The 19,909-nt window shown below is 38.9% G+C and overlaps 1 protein-coding gene across 3 annotated transcripts in view; it reads left to right on the forward strand.

Moving 5' to 3' along the window:
- Positions 1-346: 346 nt before the first annotated feature.
- Positions 347-19,909, forward strand: part of SLC25A16 (solute carrier family 25 member 16) — a 39,430-nt gene continuing 19,867 nt past the window's right edge. The window contains exons 1-4 of one of the 3 annotated variants that reach the window (XM_004427057.3): positions 348-569; positions 7,282-7,374; positions 13,575-13,708; positions 14,938-15,001. In XM_004427057.3, coding sequence (XP_004427114.1) covers positions 449-569; positions 7,282-7,374; positions 13,575-13,708; positions 14,938-15,001 — 412 coding nt within the window. In that variant the 5' untranslated portion in view covers positions 348-448. Of the gene's footprint in view, positions 570-7,281; positions 7,375-13,574; positions 13,709-14,311; positions 14,380-14,937; positions 15,002-19,909 lie in introns of those variants that run through there. The other 2 variants (XM_087432115.1, XM_087432116.1) reach the window with 2 other exon arrangements.

A 19,909-nucleotide genomic window follows, 5' to 3' on the forward strand; every position in this document is an offset into this window, starting at 1 on the left:
CAGAGGTTCCTAGGAAGAGTGAGGAACCAAAGGTTGGTTCTGGAAAGTGCTCATCTTAGGGAGGTCAGAAGACAGCCCGAAGGGTGGTTACAGGTCAATCGTCAATACAAGTCAATGGACGGGAGAGAGCTTTCTGAGGCGATAGGTTTCGGAGAGACCTTCCCGCGGGCCACACTTTCCTTCTTCTGTCTGAACACAAGGGGGCTGAAAAGCGAAGCTGGGAGCATGGACGTAGGGGGAAGACTGAGCGGCGGAGGCGACGGGCGCGAGGGACTCCCTGTTCGGCAGTGACCCAGGCCCCGCCCCTGGCCTACGCCATCAGCCCGCGCCGCGCCGCGCCGCTGGGAGCCATTGCGCCCCGCCCGCGCGGCGGTCGGTGCCCTGTCACCGCCCGCTCTGGCCATGGCCCCGGCCCGTGGTTTGTAAGTTGGTGACCAAAGCTCTCGACATGGTCATGATGGCGGCGGCGGCGGCCCTGGCTGCGGCCGACCCACCTCCCGCGATGCCGGGAGCCGGAGGGCCCACCGCCCGCCGAGACTTCTACTGGCTTCGCTCCTTCCTGGCCGGAGGTGGGTGTCCGCCGAGAGGACCCGGCCGCGCTCGGGGTGGCAGAGGCAGGTCGGGCCGCGATGACATTCTTGGACCCTGGCTGCTTCAGTGTTCTGCCAGATATTTGCCCTGACTTGCTGTAACCGCTTTCTGATAATCATTGACTAGTGACAGCAGGATCCTGGGGAGGAAGGGCCTCGAGCTGTTGGGGAGGGCTGGGGAGGTGGAAGGGCCGAACCCGGTACCCATTCTTTAAGGGTGGATAGCAGGGAAAAGAGGAGAGTTCCTTACAAAGACCCCAGGGTTTCAGTGAAACGTGCTGGGCATCCCTTTCTTTTATAAAGACCGTAGGTGACCAAGTGTAGAATTGGATTTTGCTGTTTACTTAAAAGAAAACAAATTATGGAGGTCAGCTTTTTAAAGATGACTGGGAAATTGTGCAGAACTCTACAACCAAAACTGGTTCCAATGATTCTAGCAAACTGTGCCATAGCTACTTGGCAGGTAGCTGGTACAGCACTACTATTGGTGTGATTCTAGAGCCAGAAGGTTCGTACTGTCTCTCAGAAATTTTTTCTGCCTTCCCATGAAGAGGTGTTTCAATCTCTACCCTTTTTTAATTGATCATCTGGGTTGTCATCACTTAATTATTTGTTAAGCCTAGGAATTTTTAAAATTCTACGAGGACTTGTAGAAAGATCGTATCTGTAGGCTGCAGTAGTATTAAGAATTTAATTATTTTGTTCTGCTGATAAAAAGGACATTCATTCATTTATACAAGGAATGTTTGAGTGCTTGCTGCATGCTCAGTGTACATCCGGGAACAAAACAAAGATCCTGGAGTTTACATTGGTTGGGGAGTTGTGAGCAGAAAGACAATAAACAAAATGAAAAAGTAAGTTATATAGTATGTTAGAAGGTGATGAATGAAATGGGAAGAAGTAAAAAGGAGAATGGGGCAAGGAAATGGAGAGGCTAAGTGGGTCAGGATTAGATGGGATAGCTGTGATAAGTCTCATTGAGAAGATGACACTTGAGCAGGCTTGAAGAAATGAGGGAGTTTAGCTCATTGATGTCTAAGGAGGAGCAAGTCAGGCGGAGAGAAAAGCTAAAGCAAAGGCTTCAAAGCAGGAGAGGGCTTCATCTGTTCAAAGAACAGCAGTGAGACCTATGTGGCTGGAGCCAAGCGGTGTTGATGAGGAAGGAGGTTAGAGAGGTAAAGAGGGGCAGAAAATGAAGGGCCTTGCAAACCATTGTAGAGATTCTGACTTTTACTTGGAATGAAGAAGGGAGCTGTTGCAAGTCTTAAGCAGAAAAGTGACATGATATGACATGTTTCAAAAGGATCACTTTGGCTGCTGTGTTGAGAATAACTGTAGGAGTGTAAATATGGGTGAAAAATTGTGATAATCTGGATATAGGAAGAACAAATAGGAGTTTCTGACAGATTAGAGATGCGGTAAGGAAGAGAAGTCAAAAGTGACTCATTTTGGTCTGAGCAGCTGAAAGGATGAAGCTCTCATTGATTGAAGTGGGAAGGCTGTAGCTGGAGCAACTTTTATGATGCTTGTGGGGGGAGATCAGGAATTCAGTGTTGGACATGTTGCATTTTGTGATGTTGACTAGACATTGCAGTAGAGTCTTGGTAACGTGTATGTGAGGATAGCAACCAGGACCCTCATGTGCTGCTGGTAGTAATGTAAACTGGTACAACCACTTTGGAGAACTGGTTGGGCAGTTATCTGTGAAGCTGAACATTTCTGTGTCTTATGATTCAGCAGTTCCACTTCTAGGTATATGCCAGTATATATATTTCCATTCTTGTCTGCGATATTCACAATAGCTCAAAACCAAAAGCAACCCAAATATCCTTCAATACTAGAATATTTAACTAAAATATGGTATAATCATACAATGAAATGCTATGCAGCACTGAAATGAATAAATTCCGGCCACACACAACAATGTGGATGAATCTCATGGGCATAATATTGCACAGAAGAAGCCAGACACAAAGCAGTGCATACTGTGTGATTTTGTTTATATAAAGTTCAGAAACAGTAAAACTAAATTCATGTTAGAAGTCAGAAGGCTGTTGGTTGTCTCTGAGAAGGAGAGGCAAATAGTGATTTTGGGAGTGTGGGAGAAGGACTTCTGGGAGGCTGGTAACGTTACATTTCTTGATTTGAGTGGTCCTTACATGGGTGTATTCACCTTGCAGTAATTCATTAAGTGGTATACTTAACAATTTGTGCACTTTTCTCTATGTATCTTACACTTTACCAAACAAAATCTTTTAAAAGGAGGAAAGGAATTGGAGACAGTAAGTATAGGAAACTCTACAAAGGAATCTTGATTAAGCTGTGTATTTTTTTTAGAAGCTTGCATAGTTTTTTTGTTTGTTTTTGCATAGTTTTTTTTGTTTTAAAATCAGATTTATTAAGGTCTAATTTATATACAGTAAAATTCACCCTTTTTAGATGTACAGTTAAATGAGTTTTGACAAACATGTTGTATAATGACTGCTACAGTCAAGATATAGGATAGTTTCATCACCCCAAAATATTTCCACTTCTCTTTGTAGTGATTCCTTTTCTCTCATTCCCAGCCGCTGGCAACCACGGATCTGTGTTTTCTGTCTCTCTAATCTTGCCTTTTCCAGAATGTTATATAAATGTAATCATACAGTATGTAGTGTTTTGAGACTGGTTTCCTTCACTTAGCAAAATGCATTTTAGATTCATCCATGTTGCGTGTATCAGTAGTGTGTTCCTTTTTTGTTATCAGTAGTATTCCATTGTATAGATTTACCACAGTTTCATCTGTTGGTGAAAATTTGCTTTGTTTCCTTGTTTTTGGCCATTTGAATAAAGTGGTTATGAAAAGTTGCATACATGATTTTATGTGGGTATATGTTCTCTTTTTTCCTGAGTAAATACCTAGGAAGGGGCTGCTGGATCTTAAGAGTATCATAGGTTTATTTTATAAGAAACTGACAAACTGTTTTCTTTCTTTCTTTCTTTCTTTTTTTGTGAGGAAGATTAGCCCTGAGCTAACATCTTTTGCCAATCTTCCTCTTTTTTGCTGAGGAAGACTGGCCCTGGGCTAACATCCGTGCCCATCTTCCTCTACTTTTTATATGGGACACTGCCACAGAATGGCTTGACAAGCGGTGCGTTGGTGCACACCGGGATCCGAACCTGCGAACCCCGGGCTGCCACAGCGGAGCACGCATGCTTAACCACTACACCACCAGGCCACCCCCAACCTGTTTTCTAAAGTGTATGTTCCATTTTATATCCCCATTATCTTGTCAGCACTTGGTATTGTCAGGGCGTGTGCATGTGTGTATGTGCTTGTGTGTGTTGTTTTCCATTTTATTTTATTTTATTATTATTTTTTTTTTTATTGCAGTAACATTGGTTTATAACATTGCAAAAATTTCAGGTGTACATCATTGTACTTCTATTTCTGCATGGACTACATCATGTTCACCACCAAAATACTAATTACAACCCATCACCACACACATGTACCGAATTATCCCTTTCACCCTCCACCCTCCCCCCTTCCCCTCTGGTAACCACCAATCCAATCTCTGTCCCTATGTGTTTGTTTATTGTTGTTATTATCTACTACTTAATGAAGGAAATCATACGGTATTTGACCTTCTCCCTCTGACTTATTTCACTTTGCATTATACCCTCAATGTCCATCCATGTTGTCACAAATGGCTGGATTTCGTCGTTTCTTATGGCTGAGTAGTATTCCATTGTGTATATATACCACAGCTTCTTTATCCATTCGTCCCTTGATGGGCACTTAGGTTGCTTCCAAGTCTTGGCTATTGTGAATAACGCTGCAATGAACACAGGGGTGCATGTACCTTTGCAAATTGGTGTTTTCAAGTTCTTTGGATAAATACCCAACAGTGGAGTAGCTGGATCATATGTTGTTTTCCATTTTAATAGTGTTTAATGGTATCTAATTTAGTTTTACTTTGCATTTCCCTGATGACTAATGATGCTGAGCATCTTTTCATATTCTTATTGTCCATCTGTGTCTCTCTTTCGGTAAAGTGCTGCTTCCAATTTTTGGGAAGTGTGTATGACTTTAAAGACTGTATAAGAGTTCCTGGTCCAAGTGGTATGAAAAAATACCCTTAGGCAAGGGGCTGGCCCGGTGGCACAAGCAGTTAAGTGCGCGCGCGCTCTGCTGCGGCGGCCCAGGGTTCGCCGGTTCGGATCCCAGGTGTGCACCGACACACTGCTTGGCAAGCCATGCTGTGGCGGTGTCCCATATAAAGTGGAGGAAGGTGGGCACGGATGTTAGCCCAGGGCCAGTCTTCCTCAGCAAAAAGAGAGGAGGATTGGCAGATGTTAGCACAGGGCTGATCTTCCTCACCAAAAAAAAAAAAAAAAAAAAAATACCATTGGACAAGTCACCTAATCTCCCTGTGCCTCAGTTTCCCCATCCTTTAAATGGGAAAATAAGAGTACCTACCTCAGAAGGTTGTAACAATTAAATGAGATAGTACCTGAAAAGCCTTGGCACAGTGCCTGCAGTTAAATCTCTTAGTCTAGTACCTGGTACAAAGTAAACACTCAGTACTTGTTAACTATTATTATTGATTAGCAGTGGCCTCAGCAAGTATCTTAACTTCAGTTGCTCAAGTGGAAGATAAAAGCTACTTGACCTAACTCAATGAATGTTGTGATGATTAATTGAGCTATAAAGTAATGTGATAAGCAAGTTAAGATACTATTAAAGGAAACTCCTTATTGAACACATTCTAAATAATTTCCTTATATGGTTAATTCATAGTAACTGAGAAGGTAATAATATAACAAAATATTCTGATATACCCCATGGAAATATGGGTATACCCCTGACAAATATACCCAAATGCAAATTATTTTTAGTTTATCCTCAATTTTGGGTAGCTGATGGTTATTTCCATTAGTTCAAATAAGAGAAGCTTGATATGGAAACTAATATGTGGATTTAATATTTGAGTACAAAAAGACATTTTATTTATGGATATCTCAGAATATGGATTTTATTTTATTTTTTTAATTTTATTTATTTATTTATTTTTTCCCCCTAAGCCCCAGTAGATAGTTGTATGTCATAGCTGCACATCCTTCTAGTTGCTGTACGTGGGACACGGCCTCAGCATGGCTGGACAAGCAGTGCGTCGGTGCACGCCCAGGATCCAAACCCGGGCCGCCAGCAGTGGAGCGCGCGCACTTAACCGCTAAGCCACAGGGCGGGCCCAGAATATGAGATTTTAACATCAGTTACATGCTGATCTATTAAGTAAATGTCTATGGACTTTGAGTGATTTTGTCTTACATGTTAAAAAATTTGTAAAGTAAGACTCTACATTTATTCATTCAACAAACATTTATTGAGTGCCTGTTATGTGCCAGGCCCTGAACTGGTCTTTGGGGATGCAGTAGAGAAGGAGACCCACAAAATCCTGGTCCTCTTGTACCTTGTGGATTGAATATGCAATGGTGAAGAGCTTAATGTAAGCATAAAAAAGACACCAAAGACTTTTTTTTTGTGCTGAGGTAGATTTGCCCTGAGCTAACACCCCCTGCCAATCTTCCTCTTTTTGCATGTGAGCCGCCACCACAGCACGGCCACTGACAGATGAGCGGTGTAGGTCTGCATCCAGGAACCGAACCTGGGCTACTGAAGCAGAGCACACTGAACTTAACCACTAGGCCACCGGGGCTGGCCCAAAAAGATACCCAAAGACTTTTTACCCATCTTTTTATGATAGTAACAACTCATTTTATTGAGTGCTCACTACATATAAGGTACTTTACAAAAGTGTCAGTCTGTTTAGGCTGCTATAACAAAAATATCATGATCTGGGTGGCTTATAAACAATAAACATTTATTTCTCATAGTTTTGGAAGCTGGGAAGTCCAAAATCATGGTGCCAGCAGATTCGGTGTCTGGTGAGGACTTGCTTCCTCATACGTGGCACCTTCTGCTGTGTTTTCTCGTGGTGGAAGGGGCCAGGGGTCTTTCTGGGGCCTCTTTTATAAGGGCACTAATCCCATTCATGAGGGCAGAGCCCTCATGACCTAATCACCTCCTAAAAGCCCCTCCTCTAAATACAATCACATTGGGAATTAATTTTCAACATGAATTTTTTGGAGGACACAAACAACATAGCAGAAAGTCTTTATATGTTATCGCCTTAGAAGCATGCCAAGCTCGTAGAGCTGGCCTGAATTCTGACCTATACCAAAGCCCATGTATGCGCTTTAGTCATCCACATGTCTGCATATGGCATATGGTAGGGACCAAATACATAGCTGCTGAATGTATAAGTGAACGACTGAATTTTATGGGTAAAAGTTGGTTGTTTCAATGAAGAAGTCATCCAGAAGAGGAGGTTACTTAAAGCAGAGCCTTACAGTTGAGTCAATACCTTCAAGTGTCTGTCTCCATAACCACATTTAACAAGATTCCCAGTGTTCATCAGGTATTAGGGGTAGATTTACACTCTTCAAACTTACTTTTACATCTGACATGCTCAATTATTAAGTTTCAGGGAATGGGGGCCAATCATCTGCATATCCCTGCTACTGGGGAGTTCTACCCATGGAGACCAAATTAGAGATCATAGGGTGTGCTGGCTGAACAAATAATGATTTCCATCTGGAAAGAAATGGTATGCAATTTCTTCCTGACCTTTAAAAAATTTTTTAGGTATTGCCGGATGCTGTGCCAAAACAACAGTTGCTCCTTTGGATCGAGTAAAGGTTTTATTACAAGCTCACAATCACCATTACAAACATTTAGGTGAGTTAATAGATGCTTGTGATAAAAATGAATGAAAACATTATCCATCTCCTGGCTTGATTTCCAGTTGTGAATTATAGTGGAAAGAAGACACAAAAGGGGGTCTCAAGTTTGGGGGCAAATTTTGCAAGGGATCTCTTATCCAGTTTAATCTTTTCGTTTGCAATAGTGGTTATGTATTATCATTTTAGGGTACTGATATCCTCTAAACAAAAATCTTTGAATCATTGAAGTAAGTACTATTTGTTTATTGGGATTAACAAGTCACATCCTTTACAGACACGCCTAACAGCTCAGCCTGATTTTTAAAAAAATCCAATTAGTGATGGAGATAAGGTTTATTCCTTTAAAGAGTTTTTTTTTTACTTATTTTATTTTATTTTATTTTATTTTTTTTTGTGAGGAAGATCAGCCCTGAGCTAACATCCGTGCCAATCCTCCTCTTTTCGCTGAGGAAGACTGGCCCTGAGCTAACGTCTATTGCCAATCCTCCTCTTTTTTTCCCTTTTTGTCCGCAAGGCCCCAGTAGGTAGTTGTACATCATAGTTGCACATCCTTCTAGTTGCTGTACATGGGACGCTGCCTCAGCAGGGCCGGACAAGCGGTGCATCAGTGCGCGCCCGGGATCTGAACCTGGGTCGCCAGCAGCGAGCATGCACACTTAACCGCTAAGCCACGGGGCCAGCCCCTATTCCTTTCTTTCTTTCTTTTTTTAATTTTATTTATTTATTTATTTTTCCCCCAAAGCCCCAGTAGATAGTTGTATGTCATAGTTGCACGTCCTTCTAGTTGCTGTATGTGGAACGCGGCCTCAGCATGGCCGGAGAGGCGGTGCGTCGGGTGTGCGCCTGGGATCTGAACCCAGGCCGCCAGCAGCGGAGTGCGTGCACTTAACCTCTAAGCCACGGGGCCAGCCCGCCCCTATTCCTTTAAAGAGTTAAACATGCCTTCTAGAAATCTTAGTGCAAGCAGAATCCAATGCAATTAGTATATATGGATAAACTTGCATTGTTAGAAAAAATATCAAGCCCTTAATTGTTCCTTACAAACATAAAAATCAGTCATTTAATTAACATGGACACTAATAATATATCATTGGTGGGAGTAAGAATTTTGTATAGTCTTTTTGAAAGGCATTTTGGTAATATGCCTCAAAAGTCTTGAAAGGTACATACTCTTTGGCCGTGCAATTCTGGTTCTAGGAGGTTATTTTAAGGAAATAATTAGAAATGTGCCCCCCAAAAACCAACCAAAATGTTCAGTAATAGGGAATTGGCTAAGTTAAATAATATTATTTAAATAAATAAATCTATTCTAGACTATTGTGCAGTTATTTAAAAAATTGTAAAAGAATATTAACTGACGAGGAACAATGTTCAGTGTTGGTCTAGGAACAATCACCAATGTTCATAATATATTAGTTAAGTGAAAAAAATTACAAAATGGTTTAATCATATTGCATTTTATGTAAATAAACATGTGCTTAGACAAAAGGCTGGAAGGACAAACATTAACATTAGTGGTTAATTTTCAGTGGTGAGATTACAGGAAATTTTTCTTCTCTAAGCTAATTTGTAATACATGTTTGTTTGTTTGTTTAATTTTATTTATTTATTTATTTTTTCCCCCAAAGCCCCAGTAGATAGTTGTGTGTCATAGCTGCACATCCTTCTAGCTGCTGCATGTGGGACGCAGCCTCAGCATGGCTGGAGAAGCGGTGCGTCGGTGCGCGCCCGGGATCCAAACTCCGGGCCGCCAGCAGTGGAGCACGCGCACCCAACCGCTAAGCCACAGGGCCGGCCCTGTAATACATGTTGAACATATATTTTTCAATTAGAGGGGAGAAAGACTTAAAAGAAAAAAACTAATGTAGAGAGAAATGATGTGTGCTCTGCGTGATCTATGTAGCGTGAGTGTATAAGAAAGATGTTTAAAAGAGTGAATAAGAATCAATTATTTTTACAATTGAGTTTTTAAAATGTGATTTTTCTCAAAAAATGGAGTGGCTATTTATGTTATATATTAATTATAGATCATTGTCTTGTCAATATTTTTAATAGTAAGTCTGTACTTAAAATTGAAAGAAAAAAATTGCTACCATCTCTGTGTCCAGCAATGAATTCTGTATCTTCACAGTGTACTGCTCATGTATAGAAAGAATCAGACCTTTGAACTTATTGAAGAAAGATTATATAAAACTGGAAAGGAAGGAGATTATTTTCTTTTGTTGTCTAAATTGAGGGTGAAAGGAGATGAATTATATTACCCAATATCTTGGGGTGTTTTACAATGACCCAACATATGAATGTCTGAGCAGGATTGTTTTATTCCTTTAACCTCCTCCCCATGCCGCTGTATTTTGTTTTGTTTCCTGATTTGTAATCATTAGATTACATATCCGTGTTAGATGTCACGCTCTACAGGGCTGCATGCCGTGGGTTACAGTGTACCCTACAAGGCATGCAAAATTTGAAGTGTGATTCCTGGAGTGCAACAATGAGCTACCCGATGGTGTAGTATGTGGAGTTTTATCTATCTTTAAAATATACAAGCCAAAAAAAAAAAGGTATTGGTGGCTTTTAATTTTCTTTTTAAAATGTCTTTGGGTATTTTACTCTAGGTACTTCCCTTTTTATATGCATGAGTAAGACAGTTTTTAAAATTTTGCTTTTTTTAAGCATGAATTTTCACAGTCAAAGATAAAATGTGCTATTGAATAAAACTTCTACTTTAGCTTCTTTTAAAAAATGTGTGACATTACTTCCAAGGCGTAAAAAACGACATTTTGTTTTGAATCAAAATTATTGTGGCCATATGAAAGGAAGGAGTGTAATTAGAATGTCTCCTTCCCCAATTCACAATGTTAGTGTAAAGAATTTTTTTCTGTACTTTATTGAAAATCTTTGACGTCCATTTACCTTTTTACAGTCAAATGTGATATAAAAATAGGTAGATGAATCATAATAGGATTCTTTAAAAATCTTTACTTTTAATTTTGTTGCTTTTACATTTTATTTATTTATTTATTTATTTTTGGTGAGGAGGATTGGCCCTGAGCTAACATCTGTTGCCAATCTTCCTCTTTTTTGTGGAGGAAGATTGGCTCTGAGCTAACATCTGTGCCTATCTTCCTCTATTTTATATGTGGGACGCCTGCCACAGCGTGGCTTTATGAGCGGTGCATTGGTCCATGCCCGGGATTCAAACCTGTGAACCCTGGGCCACCAAAGCGAGGCTTGCGAACTTAACCACTACGCCACTGAGCTGGCCCCTGTTTTTACTTTTTGAATGTATAATATTTTCACAAGTTCATAATTCCAAAAGTTCAAAAGCAAACATTTTCTCCTTCTGTTATTCCCTCCTTGGAATCAAGCTTTTTTTATTTATTTATTTATTTATTTTTATTTTTTTCCCCCAAAGCCCCAGTAAATAGTTGTATGTCATAGTTGCACAGCCTTCTACTTGCTGTATGTGGGACACGGCCTCAGCATGGCTGGAGAAGCGGTGTGTTGGTGCACGCCCGGGATCCGAACCCGGGCCGCCAGCAGCGGAGCGCGCGCACTTAACCGCTAAGCCCCGGGGCCGGCCCTGGAATCAAGCATTTTTTACAAGTTTCTTCCATTTCCTTTTAGAGCTAATGTATACATACACAGGCATATGCTTTTATTTTACCAAATGTTTGTTCCTTCTAATCCTAGCTTGATAAATAAGTAAAGATACAGAGAAGAATTTAAATAACACACAAGTTTGACATAACAGATACACAGGGGACTTTGCACCTATAGAGAATACGTATTCTTTCCAAACATGCTTGTAACATTTGCAAAAATTGGTCTAGTGTTATGTCATAAAGAAAATCTCAGGGCTGGTCCTGTGGCTTAGCGGTTAGGTGCGTGCGCTCCGCTGCTGGCGGCCCGGGTTCGGATCCCGGGCGCGCAGCGACACACCGCTTCTCCAGCCACACTGAGGCCGCGTCCCACATCCAGCAACTAGAAGGATGTGCACCTATGACATGCAACTATCTACTGGGGCTTTGGGGGAAAAAAAAAGAAAATAAAAAAATAAAAAAAGAAAATCTCAATTCATTTCCCAAAGTAAAAATAGCACAGACCATAGATTGAAGGAGAAAAACAATATAATTATCTCAATGGATATTTAAAAGCTGTTTGAAAACATCCAACATCCATTCTTCATCTGCTTGTCTTTCTCTGTTATTTTGTTTTAGATGAGATTTTTGTAAAAAGCATGTGATTAGACATGGCCTTGTAAGAGAATTTGAGAATGTTTGGCTTTTAATAGCAGAATTTATGTCATTCGAATTTTGTTTTTGCGATCGTTGATTTATTCACTCTTATCTTATGTTTTCTGTTTATTGTGCTTTTTTGTATCCTGTCCTCTCCAGCCCCCTCGCCTGCTCTTTGTTTCCTGGATTTCCTTTTTTGAAAGTACTATATTTTTTTCACTTCTATTTATGGTTTCTCTTAAAATGTTTGTGATAAAGAGTTTTAAAGAATAGTGTAATAAACATATGTGGACCACACAGAGCTTCAGAAACAAACATTATCAGTACAGTTGAAACTTTCTCTGTACTTCTTCCTTATCATCATCCTTCCTGTCTCTACTAGGTAGCCATTGTTCTAAATCTGATTACCCTTAAATTGTTACAAACACATTTGAATCAAATTAAACAGGGCTTAACCTTTGTCCCCTCTTCCAGCAAAGGACGTCTTTAATAGAATTTTGGAGGGGGGGGTTCAGTGAATAGATTTAGTTTAATTATTCATGTATTTTGGGAGAATTTTATATATTATACACAGCTGTATATATATAATAGAATTTTTTTTTAATAGACTGTTAGTCCATTTGGATATCTGTTGTTAAAAATGCTTTTAGGGGCCGGCCCCGTGGCTTGGTGGTTAAGTGCATGCGCTCCGATGCTGGTGGCCCGGGTTCGGATCCCGGGCGCGCACCGAGGCACCACTTCTCCGTCCATCCTGAGGCCGAGTCCCACATACAGCAACTAGAAGGATGTGCAGCTATGACATACAACTATCTACTGGGGCTTTGGGGGGAAAAAATAAATAAATAAAATCTTTAAAAAAAAAAATGCTTTTAGGACATATCTTTTCTTGGATGTTAATAAGTACCTATAATTTTAATTTCTGGGAAGGGATCAAAAGGTTAGTTGCATTCTAAAATTTGAAATGAGCCTAGTGATTTAGTTTCATATTTGATCAAATTTTTGTTGGAAAATTTCGAAAGGAAGCTGAATTTAAATAGTTTAAGAATGGGGGCCGGCCCGGTGGCACAAGTGGTGAAGTGCGCGCGCTCTGCTGCGGCGTCCCGGGGTTTGCTGGTTCGGATCCCGGGTGTGCACCGACGCACTGCTTAGCAAGCCATGCTGTGGCAGCGTCCCATATAAAGTGGAGGAAGGTGGGTACGGATGTTAGCCCAGGGCCGATCTTCCTCAGCAAAAAAAGAGGAGGATTGGCAGATGTTAGCACAGGGCTGATCTCCTCACAAAAATAAATAAATAAATAAATAAATAAATAGTTTAATAATGGAAGTAGTGCTTTGTTTATGAGAAGTCTGTACTGCAAATAGATTAGTGATTAACATTAATAAACATATCCATATATAGGATCAGAACTCAGGCCTTTGTTTATCAGTATTCCTAATTAAAGTGTCCTAATAATGAAAATTTGCCCCCCAATTTAAATAGTTTTAATAGATACTTTTTATGTTTGTTTCTTTTGCTTAGCAGTTTCCTTTGCTTAGCAGTTTCGTTATGTAAACAAACCACACATGTATCTGGGTCAGTCTGGGAAACTTTCCTTCATCCTTCCAGATGGAGTTGATCATCTGCAATGAATATCTGGACCTTGAATATATTTCTGTTAATATTTTTTAGATTGCTATAGTTTAATATAATTTGTGATAATTATAAATATAATTTACCATAATTTGTAGCTGTTCTTGCGGTAATATGTGTTATATTTTTACATGAGATATGTCTATTTGGACGTATGATGTATTTTAAGTAGGTTTAATTTCTGTTATACAGAAATTACTATTTATGTAATTCTTCAAGCAAAATTACATCATAAATGATGGCATAGTAATCTTTACCTATTATTGTCATGAAAATGTGAATTTAGATAGTTTTCTGTGTCTTAATAGTATTTTTCTTCTAAAAATAGGAGTATTTTCTACACTGCGTGCTGTTCCTCAAAAGGAGGGATACCTTGGATTGTATAAAGGGAATGGCGCAATGATGATTCGAATCTTTCCCTATGGTGCAATCCAGTTCATGGCGTTTGAGCATTATAAAACGGTACTTGAACTTTTATCTTGTTTTCCTCTTTTATGTCCTTGAATATCATACTTAGTTGACAAGGCATTTGCTTTGGCCTTTTTTTTTTTTTGTGAGGAAGATGAGCCTTGAGCTAACATCCGTGCCAATCCTCCTCTTTTTTTTCCTTTTTCTTTCTTTCTTTCTTTCCTTCTTTCTTTTTTTTTGCTGAAGAACATTGGCCCTGGGCTAACATCCGTGCCCATCTTCCTCCACTTTATATGGGACGCCGCCACAGCGGGGCCTCACAAGCGATGCGTCAGTGCGTGCCCAGGATCTGAACCCAGGCCGCCAGCAATGGAGCGTGCGCACTTAACGGCTACACCACCAGCCGGTGCCTGCTTTGGCCTTTAAAGTTACTTTGGATGAATGGATAAAGTAATGTTCTTTCGAAGCAATAAGATGTGATAGTTTAAATTTGTAAATATAACTTGGTTTTGGTGTTATCTATTCCAGAATTGCTAGTCGTTTTTGAGTAAATTTTTTATGTTTATACTTATGAAGAAGAGCCAAAGTATCCTTCAAGTAGACAATAATAAATCCATAAAATATTAATAGCTTTCTAATGTGCTTTTTGTTTCTCAGTTGTAGGAGAGGAACATTGTGGCTTTGGATTTTCTTATTAAATAAAATAATGAAACCATATCGTGCAGGTCTGTTTTTGAGTAATGCTATAAGCTAAACAGCTTTTCTCTACTCATTGATTAATTTTCTCTTCTCTGGCAGACTGAAAGTTTATTGTCTCAAACATCTTAACACAGAAAGGGCTTAAGTATGTTAAATTTCATAGTGTATCTTATAATGAAAAGTAGGTAATGGAGATGGGAACAACATTCTAAGCTAGTCAGTCAGATAGAATTGAGGCCATCAGTATATCAAGACTTCATTGTCTATAGTAGCATTTTATTCCTACTACTCCTTTTCACACTTTAAGTATTCATGGTCATCAATGTGTAGTATAGTATATTTGACAATTCTAAGCTAGATTGCTTCTGTAAAAGTGCAAAATCAGAGCAGAGGCTACAGAAGAAACACCTGACCTCCTTATGATGTGATATAACACTTTATATAGTTGTATTCACTTCACTTACATTTAATACTGATTTTCTTTTTACTGGTTCTGTAACTCTTTTGAAATGTCTTCATTATTAAACAGTAAAAGGGACAACATTTAAAAAATATCTGTTTAATTTGATGTTTTTGGTTTCTAGTTAATTACAACAAAGCTGGGAGTTTCTGGTCATGTGCACAGATTAATGGCTGGATCCATGGCAGGTAAGAGGAGTAGGTATTTTTTATTTCTGACAAATTAATTTTCTGTTAAAATACTTAATTTGTTTAAGGTAATATGTGTGACATTAAGTAGCATACATTTGTTATCTCTCTGTACTCAGTTATACAAGAAATCACTATTAATATCCCAACTCAAAAACAGTATTTTACAATAGGAGACAGTAAGGAACAGTCTAAACTTACAACTATGTGAAAAACATACATTCCCTTTGACAATTCTACTTCTGGAAGTGTTTGTTTTTTTCTTTTGAAAAATTTTTAAAAATTATCATGACTGTAATTAATACATACTCCTAGATAAGGAAAATAGTTCCACTCTCTAGAAGCAATCACTATTAGCAGTTTCTTATGTATGCCTTTTCTAATACTATTCTATAGGATTAGAACTTTTCTTTTACAGTTATCTCAAGACCCTTTTCTATATCAGTACATAGATCTTTCTTATTTTTTTAAAGAAATGTATTATATTCCAAGGTATGGATGTACCATGATTTATTTAATCAGTCCCCTATTGACTGACATTCGGGATATTATCAGTTTTTCTTTTACAAATAACACATTGTGCTTGTGTGTATTTGTAGAATAAATTTTGAGAAGGGAAATTACTCTATCTGTCAAAGGATATATGTATTTAAATATTGATAGACATTGCCAAACGGATCTCCATAATGCTTTCAATGGCCTTTTCCCCTATGTACCATACCAACACTGGGTCTCATCAAATTTTTTTTTGTGTGTGAGGAAGATCAGCCCTGTGCTAACATCTGCCAATCCTCCTCTTTTTTTTTTTTTTTTTTTTTGCTGAGGAAGACTGGCCCTGGGCTAACATCCGTGCCCATCTTCCTCCACTTTACATGGGATGCCACCACAGCATGGCTTGCTAAGCAGTGCGTCGGTGCGCGCCCGGGATCTGAACTGGCGAACCCTGGGCCACCACAGCAGAGCGCGCGCACTTAACCGCTTGCGCCACCGGGCTGGCCCCCAAATTTTTAATATTTGGCAATTAATTATGGGTAAGGTTGATCAACTTTTCAAATGTATATTGACCACTTGTATTTCTCTTACTTTCTGCCTTGAGTTGTTTCTATTTCTTAAATATTCATTTTTATGAATTTGGGAATTAGGACATAATTTATTTTTCTGTCATGTATTGCTAATATTTTCTCAGTTTTAGATTTGTCCTTTAACCTTATTTTTTAGAAAATCATATAGAAGTTTTATGTAGCTAAATGGGTTAGTCTTTTCCTCTGTGGCTTCAGAATTTTGGGTTGTGTTTAGAAATACCTTCCCCATTCTAAGATAAATCATTTTTAATCATTTTTTATCACATTTAATCATTTTTTCTACTACAACTTTTTATATTGATTTTTTTTATTGATCTTTTTTATATTTAATTTTATGTAAGGAATGAAGTAGGGATTCAATAAAATTTTTCTCCAAATGACTGCTCAGTTGTGCTAACATTTTTTACTCAATAGTTTATCCTTTTCCCTGATTTTAAGCACCACCTCTATCGTATACTAAATTCAGTGAATTCATTTAAGAGAAGAATTAAGGATGATACAGTGATGTTTAGTAACAAAGATGTTCATTGCAGTTTTGTTTATTATACCAAAATATTTAATTATGTAGCAATAGAAGAGTGGTAAAAAAAAAAATCCATATATCAGAATTCTACACATCCATTAATATATTTTTTGTAGGGGCCGGCCCTGTGGCGTAGTGGTTAAGTGTGCGTGCTCCACTGCTGGTGAGCTGGGTTCGGATCCTGGGTGCGCACCAATGCACCGCTTGTCAGAGCCATGCTGTGGCGGCATCCCATATAAAGTGGAGGAAGATGGGCACAGATGTTAGCCCAGGGCCAGTCTTCCTCAGCAAAAAAGAGGAGGATTGGCATGGATGTTAGCTCAGGGCTGATCTTCATCACTCACACACAAAATATATATATATATTTTGTAGAACTGTATTTATTGACAAAGAATGATGTTTATATCATGAGTAGAAAGAAAGCAAGTTAGAAAAGAGAATATTATATATCATATTTTGGTTTTTAAAAAGTAAATACGTATAAATATTCATAGAAGAAAACTACTGCAAGATTATAAACCAAAATGTTAACAGTGTTTATTTCTGCTAATGGAAATAAGACCGTTGGAAGGTGATATATCAAAATCTTAATTGTTGGAGTTATCACAGGGTTTGTAGGGTTTCAGTTGAGTTTTTTGGCTATTACTTTAGTCACAGTATGACATACCCCATGGTAATGTCAGGTTTCTGTAACCAAGATTCTGTACCATTCCTTGGTAGGTACTAGCAGTGGCAAAGAGAGAGGTATGGGTGTCCAGAGCATCTAGATTATTTGGCCTTTCTGAGCGAATGGGCCTCTGCTATTTAGTATGCACAATTAAGCACCCTAGTAGTTCTAAAGCTCTTGAGGTATACATGTGTGGTATGGTGGGGAGACAAATGGGGACAGATGTTGAGCAGGTAGGCCCCAAAAGGCAACAAAAACCTTTGGATAGATGTGGGAGACACTATGGCCATAGATAATCCTCTTTCTGGTTGTTGAGAATACAGGCTTGGGCTTGGATAACAGGTCTTAGGGACTTTCCAGATACTACCTCAGACTCTGACACCAATGACTCTTCAGACTTACTTTGCTACCTCGATTTATAGTGTCCAACCTAACCTGCCTTATCCGTGATTTTGCCTTATCCAATGTTTATTTAGCTCTTCTTGACTTCTGGCTGGCTGACCCACATTCAATAAGTAGTAAAAATAACCAGGAATAATATTCAAAATATTTAATAACCCAACTGTAGAGGTACTAACAAATAGCACAGGTTCTGAAAGCCTCCAATGAACTCTTTCGTGGCTGGATCAGGAGATGGTATGTGGTGGTGGGGGGGTAGGAGTTCTGGTGCAGGGAGAGGCTACCAGAGCCATGGTGGGGGAGATCTTGGGGGCAACAGCTGTTTGCCGACTGGTATAGAAATATTTCAGTATTTTACACTGGCATGATGGTGCTGATGAGTAACAGCTAACATGTGTGATCACTTGCTATGTGCCATTCACAGACCTGAGCACTTGACGTGTAATCTTTGGGCACTTGACATGTAGTCCACAGAACAATACTATGGGGACACTGCTATAATTATCTTCATTTCACAGAAGAGAAATATTAGTAAAGTCTCCAAATCTTAAAATTTATGATTTCTGACATTACTTTTTAATTTTCTGTCTCTTAAATTTAACTTTACCAGTGACTGTCAAAATTCAACAAGATGAGGTAGGATAATGAATACGAATTAAATCCTGAAGACTTTGTATTATTTCTTTTTCAGGGCACTTGATTATTGAATAGCGTGTTCATTGAAATGGTGTTTCTGGTTTCATTTTTCTGAAATAAAAGACATGTTAACATCAAAGTTTTATATATTAGAAAACAATAAACAAGACAACTTCAATTATAAATTTTAATTTTTAAAGAAAAAAGTTTTTTTTAAATTCTAGCTATTATAGATAAGACTAGTGTTTCCATTATCCAATAGTTTTACTTTTATTACCATGTTTAAGTAATTACAATTTGTATTTTGTTTCTATGATTTTAGACAGTTGAAATGAATGTTCTGTTTTTTATTTTTTTTAAAAAGATTTTATTTATTTTTTTATTTTCCCCCCCAAAGCCCCAGTAGATAGTTGTGTGTCATAGCTGCACATCCCTCTAGTTGCTGTGTGTGGGACACGGCCTCAGCATGGCCAGAGAAGCAGCGCATCGATGCGCGCCCGGGATCCAAACCCCGGCCACCAGCAGCGGAGCGTGCGCACTTAACCGCTAAGCCACGGGGCCGGCCGAAATGTTCTGGTTAATTTTATTTATATCTGGTATCTTTGCTCCTGTATCTTTATTTTTTTTTTAATTTTTTGTTTATTGCAGTAACATTGGTTTATAACATTGTATAAATTTCAGGTGTACATCATTATACTTCTATTTCTGCATAGATTACATCGTGTTCACCACCCAAATACAAATTACAACCCATCACCACACACATGTGCCGAATTATCCCTTTCGCCCTCCTCCTTCCCCCCTTCCCCTCTGGTAACCACCAATCCAATCTCTGTCTCTATGTGTTTGTTTCTTGTTGTTATTATCTACTACTTAATGAGGGAAATCATACGGTATTTGACCTCCCTCTGACTTATTTCACTTTGCATAATACCCTCAATGTCCATCCCTGTTGTCACAAATGGCTAGATTTCATCGTTTCTTATGGCTGAGTAGTATTTGCTCCTGTATCTTTGGTGGCCTTTGAATGTAAGTTTGGAAATTTTATATTTGCCAAAATAAAAATGGTATTTTTTTCATGATCATTTCAACAGAACTTATTTTAAAGCTTTTTTGAACTTCAACCTTTTCCCTCATCCTACAACTACAATCCAGTACATGTTGAATCTCAGCCAGAAAAAGGAAAATCTAGAGACTGAGAATCAAGGTTTGTATTAAGTAAGGAAGATCTTCTCCTTCTTTCCTTCTGTATGGTTCAATTGTTTGAAATCAGTCTTGTTCTGCCAGTTCCTATGGACCTAAGAGTGACAGGATAAAGAGAAGAGAAAAAAGAAGGAAGTTGTTAGAAACTAGAATTGATGAGCTGCGTTCTGCTTGCTGCCGTCTTTGGTCTACTTCAGTTTGGTGTTTGGCTCAAGGCTGGGAGGTGAAGTGGACAGAATACTTCCTGGGATCCTGGCTGGCCTCCATTATATACCTGTCCTTTGACCATGGGCAGATCATCCAAGCCTTCCATAATTCATTTATCCATTTGTTAAAGTGGAGCTTATGGTTGCCCAATTCCCTCTTTCTCTGAGTTGTTCTGAGGGTCTGAGTAAAGA

Source organism: Ceratotherium simum, chromosome 6 (genome assembly GCF_057802395.1).
Source record: "Ceratotherium simum simum isolate JZ-2026a chromosome 6, ASM5780239v1, whole genome shotgun sequence".
Classification (NCBI taxonomy): Eukaryota; Metazoa; Chordata; class Mammalia; order Perissodactyla; family Rhinocerotidae; genus Ceratotherium; species Ceratotherium simum.